Below are 15,678 nucleotides of genomic sequence, written 5' to 3'. Positions count from 1 at the left end.
CAGAGTCGTATTCATCTAACACATTCAACTACTCCAAATCTTTATTCATTTTTATAACATTATATTTAAAATTTTCAACCTCACTTTCTATTTTTATTTTTTATGTTTTATTTTTACTTTTAACAATAACATCCCATCACGATATAACTCAACTCCTTATAGTATACCTACCTCAATTTATTGTCATTGTACTATGATAATTTAATTATTTTATTTATAAAACAAATATAAGATATAGAAATTTAAATTTCAAACTTTAAGATAAGAAATATATGTCAATTATGACAATTTCTCGTGTTGATAAATATACAAACATAAAAGATGAGTGAAAGCAATTCTCAAACAGCAATCGTAACATCTACAAATTAAATAGCTCCAAAAGAAAATTGTTACGAACAAAAATAGCTCAACGAAAGACACCATGGAGGGAAAGGGCTGCATGATATCACAACGAAACTATCAAAGATACATGTACGTACTAACATAATGGGAAAGTATCTCAATGCACATGACATGTTTAAAATCGTAGCGTACAATAAGAATCATTTCGTTATTTCTTTCATTTGTGTCATAGAACACATGAATCATGTATGCATAATACTTGTTATAAGACTTTACACGACATGACATAATATTGCATACGTAACATTATATATCGTTGCATATTTATAGCTTTAGGTAGGTCTGTGAGTCGTACTAGTTTTTGGATAAATTTGCATAAAAATAATAAATAATAAAAAGCTTTTAAAATAAGGATGAAATGTCAGTATTTATTATTATCATAAGTAAAAATTTGAATGGAATTGAAAACTTAGGAGTGAAGAGGACAATTTGTTAGGTGCAATTGAATTTTTTTGTCGGTACTTCTGAAGCTAAAAGCTAAAAGTAATTATGTAACAACGACTTTGATAACATATAATTCCGGAGATGACAGCTAGTCATATTCCCTTTTTGACACGACATGAAATATTGGCTTATCTAATGAAATCTTGTAAAAGAGGTTTGGAATGGATATAGGGCGATAGACCACACGTCGTGAATGAGTATTACCTGAACATCTCACATGCACTCATGAATTAGTATCGAACATGCCACATGGGGGTTAACAAACTTCAAATTCGTTCCGACGGTTCAAAACCCAAATTGGGAAAGCGAACAGGAGACTGTGGGCCCTAACTTGGGCTGCATCACAAACATTGCAAATCGCATTCGCAGTTTCCACTTTTGCTTGTGGTGTTAGCATCGGTGGAACAGTTGCGGTATGCGATTCTTCTCCGATTTTCCCTTTCGATTTTTCTCTCATATTCCCTTTTCCATTTCTTCAAATTTCCCATCGTTTCCTTCCCAATGTATATATTCTACCATTCGCCATGGAATTCGGCTGTATCTCGTGTTCTGTACTCAGAAATTCAGGGATTTTGAGTTCCGGCAATTGATCGCTGATGGAGTCGCCTGAAATTACCGACTGGGTATTTGATTACGCTCTGATCGAGGACTTTCCGGTCCCCGGCGGTGACCTACCTTGACTGGATCTTCCTGTTTTCACTTTGTCCTCTCGCGATTTCACTGCCTCCTTCAGGTTCTAATAGCTCATGAATCTCTTTTGAGTTTTGTTTTTTGATATTGTTCCTGGGATTTGTATGTTGTTTGAAATGAATTGGTTGAGTTGTGGATTATCATCTGGGTTTGCTTGTGGATGTAGATTACATGATTCAACATAGGACTATGAAGTTATTTCATTAAGCAAAATTTGATTCACTAACGTCTTACATTGGCAAGGGGTTGTACCAGATTATGATGCCTACTCCAATTTAGCCTTCGTTCTTATAGATTTTTAACATGGTATCAAAGTAAAAAGCCTTGAATTCAAACTCTTTTTTTAATGTTTTTTCCTTCTCTGTTTTAGATTAGTAGTTCATGATATTAGAGGTAGGTTTCAAGTTCTAAATTTTACAGTGATCCATGTGTTAGTGAAATTGTCCAAGTCCACTGCAGTAGATATTGTCTTCTTTGGCTTTTTCTTTTCGGGCTTCCCCTCAAGATTCTCCTCAAGATTCTGCTAGGGAGAGGTTTTGTCCTCTTTGGCTTTTTCCTTTCGGGCTTCCCCCTCAAAGTTTTAAAATGCCTCTGATAGGGAGAGGTTTCCACACCCGTAATGTTTCGTTCCCCTCTCCAACCGACATGAGATCTCACAATCCACCTCCCTTGGGGCCAGCGTCCTCGTTGGAGCCCCCTCAAAGTTTTAAAATGCCTTTGATAGGGAGAGATTTCCACACCCGTAATGTTTCGTTCCCCTCTCCAACCGACATGAGATCTCACAATCCACCTCCCTTGGGGCCAGCGTCCTCGTTGGAACACCACCCGGTGTTTGATTCTGATACCATTTGTAACCGTCTAAGACCACTGCTAGCAGATATGGTCCTCTTTGAGCTTTCTCTTTTGGACTTCCCCTCAAGATTTTAAAACGCGTCTGCTAGGGAGAGGTTTCCACACCCTTATAAGGAATGTTTCGTTCCCCTCTCCAACCGACGTGGGATCTCACAATCCACACCTCTTGGGGGCCTAGTGTCCTTGCTGGCACACCGCCCCGTGTATGGCTCTGATACCATTTCTAAGAATCTAAGCCCACCGCTAGCATATATTGTCTTCTTTAGGCTTTCCCTTAAGGGCTTCTTCTCAAGGTTTTTAAAACGTGTTTGCTAGGGAGAGGTTTCCACCCCCTTATAAGGAATGTTTCGTTCTCATCTCCAACTGACGTGGAATCTCACAATTAGACTCAATTCAAACATTAGAGCCTTTTCATGAGAGCGTACTCGAATGCTTATATGTTTTATTTTCTTTATATGACAGCTGAGATGCCATTTTTTTATTAAAGATCTCATCGTACCGTTGTTAGTGTTTTAAGGGAAGACTTTGATGAGGCACATGGAAAGCTAAACGATATAAAAGAATCTGGGTCTAGGAACAGGTGAGCAATTATTAGTTCCCAAGTTGAGTATCTGCACTATGAGGAGGATTACCATATCATTGTTTATGTTCTAATGCTGTGGCAATCAATTTGAGCATATTGGATATGCCCTTACAATATCATTGGTTATGTTCTAATGCTCTGGCTATCAACTTTAGCATATTGGATATGCCCTTACAATAGCATGGTAGTGATCTTACTGTTGACAGGATGAGCCCTGGATCAAGTGCATCTTTGTCCAAAGCACATAAAGAGAAAGTGCGGAGAAATAGACTAAATGACAGGCATCTCGATTCGTTACATTCATCTTTTTCGCCATTCCCATCTCTGCTCCGCTCCTCCCCCGCCTCATATTTTGTGTTTGCTTGCTGATTAAAGGTTTCTGGAGTTGAATTCCATCCTCAATCATGGAACGTCTCCCAAAATTGACAAGTCTGTTATTTTGGGTGATGCAGTTCGAATGATCTTGCAGCTAAGAGATGAAGCTCAGAAGCTGAAGGAGTCCAATGAGAATTTTCTGGAGAAGATCAATGAAATGAAGGTAGATTATGTGGTTTTGCAATCGTCGATGTTCGGTTTGATCTTCCATCGATGTTTGATTCTATTTCTTCTTTGTTCAGGCTGAAAAGAATGAACTACGAGATGAGAAACAGAGGCTAAAAGAAGCAAAAGACAATCTTAAACAGAAAATGAAAACCTTCATTACTCAACCAAGTTTCCTGCCTCACCCTCCTCCATTTTCTGCTCCAAATCATGTTGTTGGGGCGAAGTTCGTACCTGTGATTGGATATCCAGGAGTATCCATGTGGAAGCTTATGCCTCCGGGCGCTATCGATACGTCTCAAGACCACGTTCTCCGGCCACCAGTTGCCTGACTTGGTAGAGATCTTCCATTTTCACTGGCTTTGCTTTTGCATGCGAGGATTCCTATGTTGGTTTTTCTGTAGGGCTGACATGGTTCTGTTGTCTGTTAGATTTTCATGATTGAATTGGCTTAAATGTATGTTTTGTTATAGAAATTCCGCTGATCAAAATCAATATAGTCTACTCCATAAGTTCTTAGCCTTACTCTTCTTCAGCAGAAAGACGTGTTTGCTCCGAGAGAAACAATCAGTCTTTAGAAGATTATAGAGTTTAAACTAATAGAACTATGCTCGGGTTGACTGATTTTTCTTTAGATGTCCATTGTTCGGCATAGGACTTCAACAATCCTCAACACTCGACACTATCGAAGATGAGGAGGAGAATCTTCTTGTTAAAAAAATGAGATTTTGAATGATCTTGAATCAGTCGAACGATATTCAAGTTTGAGTTTACGAAATTTTGACTAATTCTCTCGAACCAATTAAAACTGAGAAGAAACAGCATCATTAAAAAAGAAGTGTTTTAACAAGGTGATCTAAATCCCATGTTGTTTCCAGCAGTGTAGTCTCTCAAAACATTAAGCCCACCAAATGTGGTCATAGTGACAGTACTCAAAGCCATCACTGTACTAACTGAGAAGATGATGAGAGACGCCCTTCCATACTCACGAATCGCCTTCTGAACCACTACCAATCCGATCACGGAGGCGATGAAGCAGACGATCGCGTAAATGACTGCAATTTCAGTATGCTCCATTCCCAGCAGCAAATACTGGCAAGCTGACATTGTAGCCGAGAAGAACACCATGAACGAGCACGTTGCAGCTGTTACCTGCATTAGATTTTGGAGATTCGAACATAATGAGCGGATGACAAGTTAAATTACAAAATTGGTCCTAAACTTTGAAGGTGGTGTACCATAAGTCTATAATCTTTCAATATTGTGTCTAACAGCTTTAACCCCACCGCTAGTAGATATTGTCCGCTTCAGTCCATTACGTATCGTCGTCAGCCTCACGGTTTTAAAACGCGTATACTAGAGAGAAGTTTCCACACCCTTATAAGAAATGTTTCGTTCCCCTCTCCAACCGATGTGAGATCTAACAATCCATCCCTCTTGGAGGCTCAGCGTCCTCACTGGCACACCATCTGGTGTCTAGCTCTGATACCATTTATAACAGCTTCAAGCCCACCACTGGCGTCTGTTTTGACCGGTTATGTATCGCTGTCAACCTCACGGTTTTAAAACGCGTCTACTAGGGAGAGGTTTCTACACTCTTATAAGGAATGTTTCGTTCCCCTCTCCAACCGACGTGGGATCTTGAGAACTAACGTTAAAATTGAAACAAAGGAACGTTGAGTTCAAGAGACGAAAGGACTTTGCCTCTGGAGCTATTCCAAATTGAAGAAGGAAAGGACTTATAAGCATGCCACCGCCAATTCCAAACATGCCGCCCAAAATCCCAGCTAAGAGTGCCATTACAGGGAAGATCAGTTTCTTGGATGGTTCAACTGCAGGCCCTGCTTCTTCCAACTCCTTCACAAGGAACAACAGTCAAGATTGCTTTATGAAAAGATCTCAGAAACAAAAGCAAATATGTTCTAGTTTCATTCTTTGCACCTTCTGGGGTGAATCTTCAGGTTCAGGAGCCTTCTGTTTGTACAGAATCCAGAGAGTGAAAGCTATGGCTACCGGAACTTGGAGCGAAGAGATAATCCAGTAACCCGTTCTGCACGTTTCGATCCGTATAAGACCCTGCAAAAACAAGGAGCAGTCACATACCCACTTCTTTTTTCTTTTCATTTGCAATGATGCAGAATTAACTTAGCAAGAACAAAGAAAAAGTCATTCAGTGTTGAATTCGTCCTAAATGAAAAGCGTCAAATTTGATTGCATAGATTTGGTACTGCTATCATGGCCCGCACCGAAACAGTGCTATACCCCTAGATGTCCAGTCAACGCATACAAAAAGCTACCAAAGGGAGAGTACATGGGACCAAAGGGGTGGCATACTATGTTCAAGCCGGAAAGTAAGGAAGTTGCACTATCAGCTTTAGACTAAACTGTCCCAATCAAAAACACAGCCAAAACTTTGACATGAATGAACAAGTTATCGGCTCCATAATTGAGTCTAAACAACAACCTACCCCGTTTGGGATCTAGTGTCCTCGTTGGCACTCGAGGTTTCCACACCCTTAAAAGATGTGTGATCTCACAATCCACCCCGTTCAGGGCCTAGCGTCCTCATTGACATTCGAGGTTTCCACACCCTTATAAAGATGTGATCTCACCATCCACCCCCTTCGCGGTCTAACGTCCTCGTCGGCTCTCGAGGTTTCAACACTCTTATAAAGATACGTGATCTCACAATCCACCCTTTCAGGGCCTAGCGTCCTCGTTGGCGCTCGAGATTTCCACACCCTTACAAAGACGTGAGATCTCGATCATTTTCTATACTTTTCACAGCAGTCAAGGTCAAATCAAGATCACTTCCATATACTTTTTATGCAACTCAAGTTCTCTGAACCATAATTTTTCCCTAACAATGAACAATCATACTCTAACCAGACACAGAATCAAATAAGAAAATCCATACCTGTCCATCGCGGTTGCCACGAAGAAGATAGATAAGATAGAAAGAAGACCAGACAAGAATCAAGGCTCCCAACTTCATTAAAGGGAGTCTGAATCTGCAATTTTCTTGTGTATTCAACAAAGGCTCTTCAAGAAATTTGCCTTCATTTTCATTCCCTAGCCCATCTTCCAATTTACACCCATTATTCCTCAGCACCTCTGTCTCCATTCTCCAATACACCATCCCACTTGCACAAGTTTTAAAGGTCGACCAAACAAGAAAAATCGCAAATAGAACAGTAGTAACCCATTCAGGAAACGCAAGGTTACATATAACCCCAATACTAACTCCTAACAACATGCAAGGTTCAGTCAAAAGCGCAATATCAAAATCAATCAAACACTTCCCCCCTGATTTGGAGCAGAAATTGTTCAATACATTCGCAATCGACCCACCAGTGACCATAAAAGCCGAGAAACTCGAGGCTGTTTTTAGGTCAAAACCAGCCACAATGGTTAAAATCGGAATATAAAGCCCGCCGCCGCCAATCCCACCAGCGCTGGATATAGAAGCGGCTACGAAACAGAGCACACCAGCAACTGTAATGGGAGTCGTACTCGGGAGATGGGTCGTCAGCCATTGTTGGGTTTGGTGGAGAAATTGATGAATCGGAGTGAAATCATTGATGGGTTTGATTTGTTTGGCATAAGAAACATCAATGGCGATCGATAGGACGAAAAGGGCTAAGGGAAGCAGGGAAATCTTCATTTTCTTGGACTGTGTTCAACTATGAGAAGAAGCAGAAGCGATTATTAAGGCTATATAAGAACAAGACGATCAGAGAGATCGCAGTTGGTGATTGAATAGAATAAAAGGAGGGAGGACGATGAGCAAAGCAAGCATTCGAAGTGGCATTCGGGATTGTATGCTTAATCTTCTTCTCCGTAGCGATTTTAGGCGTTCTTAATCTTTTCAAATGACGGCTCTCGTTTAGTCCTACAAAATTGACCGAAATTTACACGTCAGATGGGCTTCAAAATATTTGTATTTATAATATACTAATTAAATCTCATCTTTTATAAGAATAAAATTGCTAAATTAATAAAAATATAATAATAAGTTTGTAATAATTTTAATTTTTTCAAAAATTAAAAAAATATCTTTAATAAGTAACAAAAAAAAAACTTTAAAAATAAGTTAATTTTAAATGGAAATAAGTTTCATTTTTTAAAAAATTAAGAAATATCTGATTTTTTTTAAGTTGAAAGATTTTAATTAATTAAACATTTTAAAGTTTTAGGTAATTTTTGAAATAAAGTAAATTTATAATTTAATTATTGTCCGTCTTTGATCCCGATCAAAGTCTATCGCTAATAGATATTGTGTCATGTCTGCTTTGACTCGTTATGTATCACCATCAAATTCAATATTTTAAAACGTGTATATTAAAAAGAAGTTTTCACATCTTTACAAAAAATGTTTCATTCTCAAAGAATTTTTGCCTCAACCATCGTTAAAATAAAAGAAAATTACTTAACATAGAGTTTGTCCAGCCTGGACATTTCTTTCCAGCTCAGCCTACTACAGTTTTTTGTTGGGATTGCGATATATTTATTTAATATTTAATTTACCTTTTTGTATGTAATTTATAGTATATTCTATTCATTATTAATATATTCTTTCTTTATGTTTTTTTGTTCCATCATTCTTTACACATAAAACTTCCTCTTTTATCGGTGTCCCTTTTTGTCTTTTCCTCTTACTTTACTAATTAATTAATAAATAAATAAATAAATATATATATATCAATTCACTCTTACTTCATAAATTGGCTACCTTTTTAATTTAATAATGGATATTTAAATATTTGATCTTTTCAACAAATCTATAATATCTCAATTATTACGGTTGTACTTTTTCAACTGCGTGACGTTGTGATTTTGACACGTTCACGACCAACTTTAAGGAGAATTTAAGCTCCAATCATATTTTTTTTCTCCCAGTTTTGTGGCTTTGTCGGACCGTCGAACATCACTTGTGCGGAATTCAAATTTGTTTGGCCACATACGTTGTTCGAGCGTGCGTATTCAATCGTTGCTATACAACAACGTCGCATCTTATTGTCATCTTGGTTCCCAACAACATGACCCATGCATCGTGATGTCGTTTCATGTCTGGAAATATCTCGATAAGTTGATTGACACATGGATGTGTCTGAACAAGCGATCGTATTGTGTTAGCAATAAAATTTCTATATCTACTCTCCAAAAATATTGAAATTATTATTATTATATATATATATATATATATATATATATATATACGTTTTATTTTTTAAATTATATTAAAAATATTAAGTTCCAGACCATTTTTGAAATAAATTACTAGCTATTTTTAATTTTTTTTAAAATTAAAGATAATTTTGAGAGTATTTAAAATATAAAATTGAAAGATATTTTTATTATTTTAATCTAAATTTTTTTAACTTATTAAAAAGATATTTGTTGAAAATCTTAAAAAGGGACAAATAAAAATATATATTTTAGTAAATAAATAAATAAACAAACAAAACAATAATACATGTTGAGATGCAAGTGGAGAGTGAGAAGGAGAGATGAGACATATTGTGCTTTTAAAATTTATTTATTTTCACTTTAATGCTTTTTCATAAAGATAAAAATAAATTTGAATATGTCACTCAACATTATAAATAATAAAAAAGAAGATATGATTTTGATATTTATAATTATTATTATTATGAGAAAAACGAGTTTATATTATTATATTTTGAAGTTTATCCATGAAGCTTCAAATGAATAATTGTATTTATTTCAAAATTAAATAAACTATGTTTTTTTTCTCTATTATTATTATTATAATTATTATTTTATCTTATATGATCCGATGTAGATAATATTCTAAACGGATGCCACATGTAACTCGTTGTTTTCCTTTGTTTTTATGTCTTATTTTTCAATAGTCTTCTTTGATCAGTGGAATCAAATAAATGAAAATTTATCATTTAAATAAATGTGATCGGTTCTTCTCTTAATAAATTAGTTCAAATTTATTGTTAATTTTTAAAAAACATATTTTTATTCATAATTATATATATATATATATATATATATATATATATATATATATATATTTATTTATTTTATTATTTATTCTCTTTTTAACTTTTAAAATTATATTTTAACTATTGAAATATATTGAGGCACATCTTAATTCAATATTTAAAATAAGTAAATAGATTTTTTTTTTTAAGCTAAGAGTTTACTTTTAGTGCAAACAAAAATTTATTCAAATTAATCCCATCCAAAAAAATTTAAAACATAAATAATTGAGAATCCAACCCAACTCACGAACATCCTTAACTTTTTTAATTAAAAAAAGTTAGATCAATTTCTCGAAAAGTTTTCGATGTCAGAATTTTGTACAACTTATTGCTAGTTTGAATTAATCAATATATTCGTAATCAATTAATATTTAAAGAATATATTAATTATGTAATATATCTTATATAGCTGTTAATATTTTTCCATCATGATTTGGTGAGTAGTATATTTTATTTTATTTAAATCGATTTAATTAGTTTATATTTTTTCTTATTTGTGTGTCACCTATCTATATCGTTGTGAATAACAATGAAATTGAATCTTCCCTCCCAATTCTATTTTTCATTTTTAACTCTCTACTGTGTACTTGAATAATAATATTTTCAGATCTATTCATACTTTTGGGAGACATTGGTGTTGAAGATTATTGGGAGTGAGTCCCACATTGGTTAATTTAGTGGAAGATCATGGGTTTATAAGTGAAGAATACTATATCCATTGGTGTGAGATCTTTTGGAGAAACTCAAAGTAAAGCCATAAGAGCTTATGCTCAGTAGACCATATCATTATTTTGTTTTTTTAGCTAATATTTAAAAATGAGATAATAAACCAATAAAATTCACAAAAACTAGTAATTATAAGTTTAATTTTAAATTAAAATGTTTGAAATTTTAAATAGCTATTAAACGGGACTTTAGAAGTTGACTTTCTCCATTTTAAACCTTACAAATGGATGGGTCTTGCTATCTTCCACAACATCCCCCTCTACCATTATAAATCCGAAACAATGCTAAAGCATGACAGATCGATTAAGACTTCAGTGGTCTTACTATAAGTCAAGCTACATACTCAACATCTCTATTTGAACTTTGAAATCGAAACACAAATCAATAAATTCAAATACAAGATCTATTTGTACTTTCTACTCATCTGTTGTAAGATCCCACATCAATTGGAAAGAGTAATGAGTGTCAGCGAAGATGCTGCGTCCCGAAAGAGGTGTATTATGAGATCCCAACATTGGTTGGAGAGGAGAACAAAACATTCTTATTGGGTGTGGAAATCTCTCTATATTTTAAAAATCTTAAAGGGAATCTCGAAAGAGAAAATCCTAAAACGATAATATCTACTAGAGATGGACTTGAATTGTTACAACGACATTGGATTAATGGTTTAAGTAGGAAGGCAGATATCGTAACCACTCCAAATTTATGTTCTTATCAAGCCAATATGAATATCACGCACTTGGGTTTACTGATCTTTGTCTAAGTGTAAAGGGTTGACACAATATCTATCCCTCAAACTGTGAATAGATTTGAAAATATTATTACTCAAGAAACAGATGACTGACACAGTCTCTACCACTCAAAAGTGTGAGGGTTGACGCAATATCTACCACTCAAAAGTGTGAATAAATCTGCAAATATTATTACTCAAGAAACAATACAGAGTTAAGGATGAGAAATAGAATTGGGATTGAGGGTTCACTATTCATAACGTTTAAATAGGATACAGGCTACCATCTAATAGAAAATATAAACTAACTAAATTTTGAGAATAAAATAAAGTATACTACTAATCAAATCACGAGGAAAAAAATATAGATATCTAACCTATATTCCATAACTAATATATTCTCCAAATATTAACCGATTACTAATATCTTCGCGCTACCATTCCACTGGAACAAGGCCATTATCATTTGTCAAATTAGAATGAAATTGGAGTTGACTTTCATCCAAGTTGCTTTTAATTTAATTCTCCATCCATTCATCATAGAAACATAGTTGACTTTTTTTTGCACAAAGAAAAAATTAAAAAAAAAAAAAAGTCCACGACTTTAGTTTTGTTATGAGTGTTCAATCGCTTTACCAGGTGCTCAAACTTCGAATCAAATGGGAGCATTCAAATTCGTGTCAATGTTCTTCCTCTTTACACCTTCACTGTCATTAATACTCTGTTCTTTCTTCTGCCGCGCCGATATGAACAAGAACTGCAGCCAACAGTGTTCAAAATCCGACAGCATCTCCGGCGACAGCGATTTCAAGGCCAATTTGAAGAGCCTTTTGGAGTCTCTAGCTGAGAATGGGCCTGTTCTTAATGGCTTCTACAGCACATCAAAGGGCAAGAGTTCAACCCAAATCTTTGGTCTTGTTCAATGCAGAGGCGACATTTCTGCAAACAACTGTGGCAGCTGCATCAAAAACTCCTCTGTTTTTGCTCTGTCTGAGTGCCCAGAAAGCAGAGATGTTGTGATTTGGTTTAGATGGTGTTTTCTTAGGTATTCAACGGATAATTTCTTGGGTGTTTTGGATCAAACTTCTGTGGCTGTTCTAAATGACACCAATTATGATGACCCATCTTTGGTTTCTGATGGTCAGTCGCTAATGGCTGGATTGGCTTCCTCTGTTCCGTATCAGAGTTTGATGTTTCAAATTGCTGTTTTGGAAGGTGGGGTGAGAGGGAAGCGATATGGGATGGCTCAGTGCACGAGGGATATCAGTGGGAGTGATTGTGGTCTGTGTTTGAACGCGCAGTTGGATGCGTTTAGGACAACCATTGGGAGTAAGAAAGATTGGGAAGTGTATGGATTCAATTGCTTTATGTGGTATCATGATCATCAGTTCTACTTCAATTTTTCAGACCCAACTAGTGGCAGTAAGTTTTGAGTTCGTTTTTAATGGTTATGTTCGGTTGAGGATTGTTCGGAGGGAGTCCCACATTGGCTAATTTAGAGAATGATCATAGATTTATAAGCGAGGAATCCATCTTCGTTGGTATGAGGCCTGTTGGGGAAACTCAAAACAAAGTCATGAGAACTTATGCTTAAAGTGGACAATATCGTGGAGAGTCGTGATTCCTAACATGGCATCAGAGTCATGCCCTTAACTTAGCTATGTCAATAGAATCCTCAAGTGTCGAACAAAGGGTGTACTTTGTTCAAGGGCTCGATAGGCCTCAGGGGAGGCTCTATGTACAAAGGGTGTACTTTGTTCAAGGGCTCGATAGGCCTCAGGGGAGGCTCTATGTAATGGTATGAGGCCTTTTGGGGAAGCCCAAAGCAAATGCTCAAAGTGGACAAATATCATACCATTGCGGATAGTCGTAATTCCTAACATGGCATCAGAGTCATGTCTTTAACTTAGCTATGTTAATAGAATCCTCAAGTGTCGAACAAAGGGTGTACTTTGTTCGAGGGCTCGATAGGCCTCAAGAGAGGCTCTATGTTGTGGTATGAGGCATTTTGGGGAAGCCCAAAACAAAGTCACAAGAACTTATGCTCAAAATGGATAATATCATATTACTGTGGAGAGTCGTAATTCCTAACAAATTCTGGAGTAAGTGCAAATGGTGAAGTGTTTTGTTTTGCAATGCAGGTGGAAGAACAATTTGGAGTTGTTTTGGAGTGTTGATGATGGTTCTGATGATTCTTTAGCTGCTGAAAGTTGGCATAGAATCTGCAAGTTTGAAGACTTTTCTACTTGGTTTGTGCTTTTATCTTGTATTTCTTGATTGTAATTCCTACTTGTATTTAACTTGTAAAGCTAATTAAACTCGTTTCTTTGTCTTTTGGGCTACATTCTATTGTTTTTCGTTACTGATATTGATTGATTGGAAACCTATCTCTAACATACGCGTTTTAAAATTGTGAGGCTGATGGCGATACGTAACGAGTTAAAGCGGACAATATCAGCTAGCGGTGAACTTAGGCTATTACAATTAGTATTAGAGCCAGACATCGAGCTGTGTGCAACCAAGGACGCTGGCCCCTAAGAGAGGAATACAATCCTTGTCTCTAGTCCCATTTATCTAATGGAGAGAAATATTTTCTGCGATGTCCCACATTGGTTGGAGAGGAACAAACTACCTTTTATAAGGGTGTGGAAACCTCCCCTGGAAGACGCGTTTTAAAGCCTTGAGGGAAAGCCCGAAAGGGAAAGCCCAAAGAGGACAATATCTGCTACCAGTGGATTCGAGTCGTTACATTTCATCACTCCATTCCCCATTTTCTATTTAAATGAGATTCTCCACCTCATTTAGAGCTGATCCCCACCGGGTCCTAAGCATGAATTCAACCATTTGAGAGTGGTAAAACAAGCTCTAGCAAGAGACCAACACGAGTAAGAATCCCTTTGATTTTATAAGTAAATCAAATTATACTAAACTAGTTGAAGTACATATTCTCTTAAGTAAGAGGTAAAAAATTTGAATTCCTCTCAACACTAAATAACTCGAACAAAAAAAACTTCAAAAAAAAAAATGGTATCTAACCCTCAAATCGACCATTATATACAAAGTTCATTCCCATCAACATCCATAGCCATCATACATCATCTTCCAAATAAGTCGTTTTGTGGCTCATACAACGTCGAGAGCACCTTCGATATCCAACATTTTCATCCGTCATTATTTCTTCATCGTGGATGAAACTCAGTTACAGACATTTCATTAATAGACAACAATAAAAATTTACTTATCATAGACCGATCGCTATCTATTACATTGCCATTGTCGATATTGTGGATGAAATTTGTTGGCTCTTTAGGCAAAGGCAAAGGAACCGAATAACTATTGAGCATAAGAACAATAGATGCCATGGAAGGTCTCCGACTAGGATCATCTTGAACACATAATAAAGCAATATGGATGCATCTAAGTACCTCGTCTCTTGAGTAGTTGTTTTGTAGACTCGGGTCCAATAATTCTAATGGTGTTCCATCTTTCCATACTTTCCAAGCCTAAAACAACAAGACATTTAGGAGTTCAAAAAGCATTATTGGCTAATTCAATTCAAAAGCCTCACTTCTTCGACTTACATAGGTTAACATGTTTTCCGCCAGCTCCGATAGATAAAATCGGTTGTTTTTGTTCCCATTTATAATCTCTAAGGTTAGTACTCCGAAGCTATACACGTCAGATTTTGTGGAGAAGATCCCATGCATTGCATATTCAGGAGACATATAACCACTAAAATTGCAAACAGAATGAAAAAAATTTAGTGAGCGTAAATGACTTTCATGCTTTGAGATTGAAGGAAAACTTACAAGGTACCAACGACACGGTTGGTATAAGTTTCTTGATTTTGGTTCACTTGAATAATCCTTGCCAAACCAAAGTCGGAAATTTTTGGATTCATATCCTCGTCTAGTAATACATTACTAGCTTTAAGATCACGATGAATGATTCTAAGTCGAGAATCTTCGTGTAGATACAGAATTCCACGAACAATGTTATTAATGATCTTATACCGGCTCGACCAATTCAATTCGGCTTGTCTATTGAAGTCTGCACATTTTGGAGACAATAATCAAGCTCATAATAGAGAAGATCATGCAAATAAAAATCAAAATGAAAGAGTTTTGTGAACAAACCAAATAGGAAATAGTCTAGGCTTTTGTTGGGAATGTATTCATAGATGAGTATCTTTTCTTCACCCTCCAAGCAAAACCCCAACAGCCTTACTAGATTTCTATGTTGAAGTTTAGCAAGCAACATGACTTCGTTTTTGAATTCTTCAACACCTTGTGAAGATCTTCTTGATAACCTTTTCACTGCTATCTCTTGTCCATCCTCGAGCCTACCCTGAAATGAAATATACATACGAGAGTTGATAATTTTATAGAACGATGAATGATCGTTGATAGACTATAGGTATATTAATGATGTACTTAAAAATGCATTATGTGAGATTCTATATAGGTTGGAGAGGAGAACGAAACATTCTTTATAAGGGTGTGAAAATCTCTCCCTAGCAGACGCGTGAGAGGGAAATCCCAAAAGAGGACAATATTGGGTAGCGGTCGGCTTGAACTGTTATAAATGGTATCAATGGTATCAGAGCTACACACCGAATGGTGTGCTAGCGAGAATACTAAGCTTCGAAGGGGGGTGGATTGTAAGATCCCACATCGATTGGAAGGAGGGGGGGG

The 15,678-nt window shown here is 36.2% G+C and overlaps 4 protein-coding genes across 10 annotated transcripts in view; 2 read left to right on the top strand and 2 right to left on the bottom strand.

Annotated features, from left to right (window-relative positions):
* Nucleotides 1–1,206: 1,206 nt before the first annotated feature.
* On the top strand, nucleotides 1,207–4,036 carry LOC111456842 (transcription factor ILR3-like). 5 transcript variants are annotated; one of them, XM_023098875.1, is made up of 5 exons: nucleotides 1,207–1,579; nucleotides 2,897–2,968; nucleotides 3,178–3,252; nucleotides 3,347–3,509; nucleotides 3,589–4,036. In XM_023098875.1, exons 3-5 carry the CDS (start codon nucleotides 3,179–3,181, stop codon nucleotides 3,841–3,843), a joined length of 492 nt encoding a protein of 163 aa, XP_022954643.1. In that variant the 5' UTR covers nucleotides 1,207–1,579; nucleotides 2,897–2,968; nucleotide 3,178; the 3' UTR covers nucleotides 3,844–4,036. The 5 variants fall into 5 exon arrangements, with proteins under 5 accessions (XP_022954643.1, XP_022954642.1, XP_022954640.1 ...); XM_023098874.1 differs by lacking the exon at nucleotides 2,897–2,968; XM_023098872.1 differs by having other exon boundaries at nucleotides 2,897–3,252.
* Nucleotides 4,037–4,172: 136 nt separating this feature from the next.
* Nucleotides 4,173–7,364, bottom strand: LOC111456836 (sulfite exporter TauE/SafE family protein 5-like). Its single transcript, XM_023098862.1, has 4 exons — nucleotides 6,429–7,364; nucleotides 5,453–5,587; nucleotides 5,216–5,368; nucleotides 4,173–4,663 (listed from the first exon to the last, which is right to left on the bottom strand). Exons 1-4 carry the CDS (start codon nucleotides 7,173–7,175, stop codon nucleotides 4,355–4,357), a joined length of 1,344 nt encoding a protein of 447 aa, XP_022954630.1. The 5' UTR covers nucleotides 7,176–7,364; the 3' UTR covers nucleotides 4,173–4,354.
* Nucleotides 7,365–11,616: 4,252 nt separating this feature from the next.
* On the top strand, nucleotides 11,617–13,308 carry LOC111456839 (cysteine-rich repeat secretory protein 55-like). 3 transcript variants are annotated; one of them, XM_023098866.1, is made up of 2 exons: nucleotides 11,617–12,332; nucleotides 13,126–13,308. In XM_023098866.1, exons 1-2 carry the CDS (start codon nucleotides 11,644–11,646, stop codon nucleotides 13,259–13,261), a joined length of 825 nt encoding a protein of 274 aa, XP_022954634.1. In that variant the 5' UTR covers nucleotides 11,617–11,643; the 3' UTR covers nucleotides 13,262–13,308. The 3 variants fall into 3 exon arrangements, with proteins under 3 accessions (XP_022954634.1, XP_022954633.1, XP_022954635.1); XM_023098865.1 differs by having other exon boundaries at nucleotides 11,617–12,356; XM_023098867.1 differs by having other exon boundaries at nucleotides 11,617–12,406; nucleotides 13,126–13,267.
* A 721-nt stretch (nucleotides 13,309–14,029) lies between these two features.
* Nucleotides 14,030–15,678, bottom strand: part of LOC111456844 (putative receptor-like protein kinase At4g00960) — an 8,258-nt gene continuing 6,609 nt past the window's right edge. The window contains exons 5-8 of the mRNA XM_023098877.1: nucleotides 15,121–15,331; nucleotides 14,794–15,034; nucleotides 14,566–14,716; nucleotides 14,030–14,487 (exon numbers count right to left, since the gene is read on the bottom strand). Of these exons, the coding sequence (XP_022954645.1) occupies nucleotides 14,164–14,487; nucleotides 14,566–14,716; nucleotides 14,794–15,034; nucleotides 15,121–15,331 (927 nt within the window). The 3' untranslated portion in view covers nucleotides 14,030–14,163. The remainder of the gene's footprint in view (nucleotides 14,488–14,565; nucleotides 14,717–14,793; nucleotides 15,035–15,120; nucleotides 15,332–15,678) is intronic.

Source organism: Cucurbita moschata, unplaced genomic scaffold, assembly GCF_002738365.1.
Source record: "Cucurbita moschata cultivar Rifu unplaced genomic scaffold, Cmos_1.0 Cmo_Scf00019, whole genome shotgun sequence".
NCBI lineage: Eukaryota > Viridiplantae > Streptophyta > Magnoliopsida > Cucurbitales > Cucurbitaceae > Cucurbita > Cucurbita moschata.
This window is presented reverse-complemented; position numbering and strand designations above follow the sequence as displayed.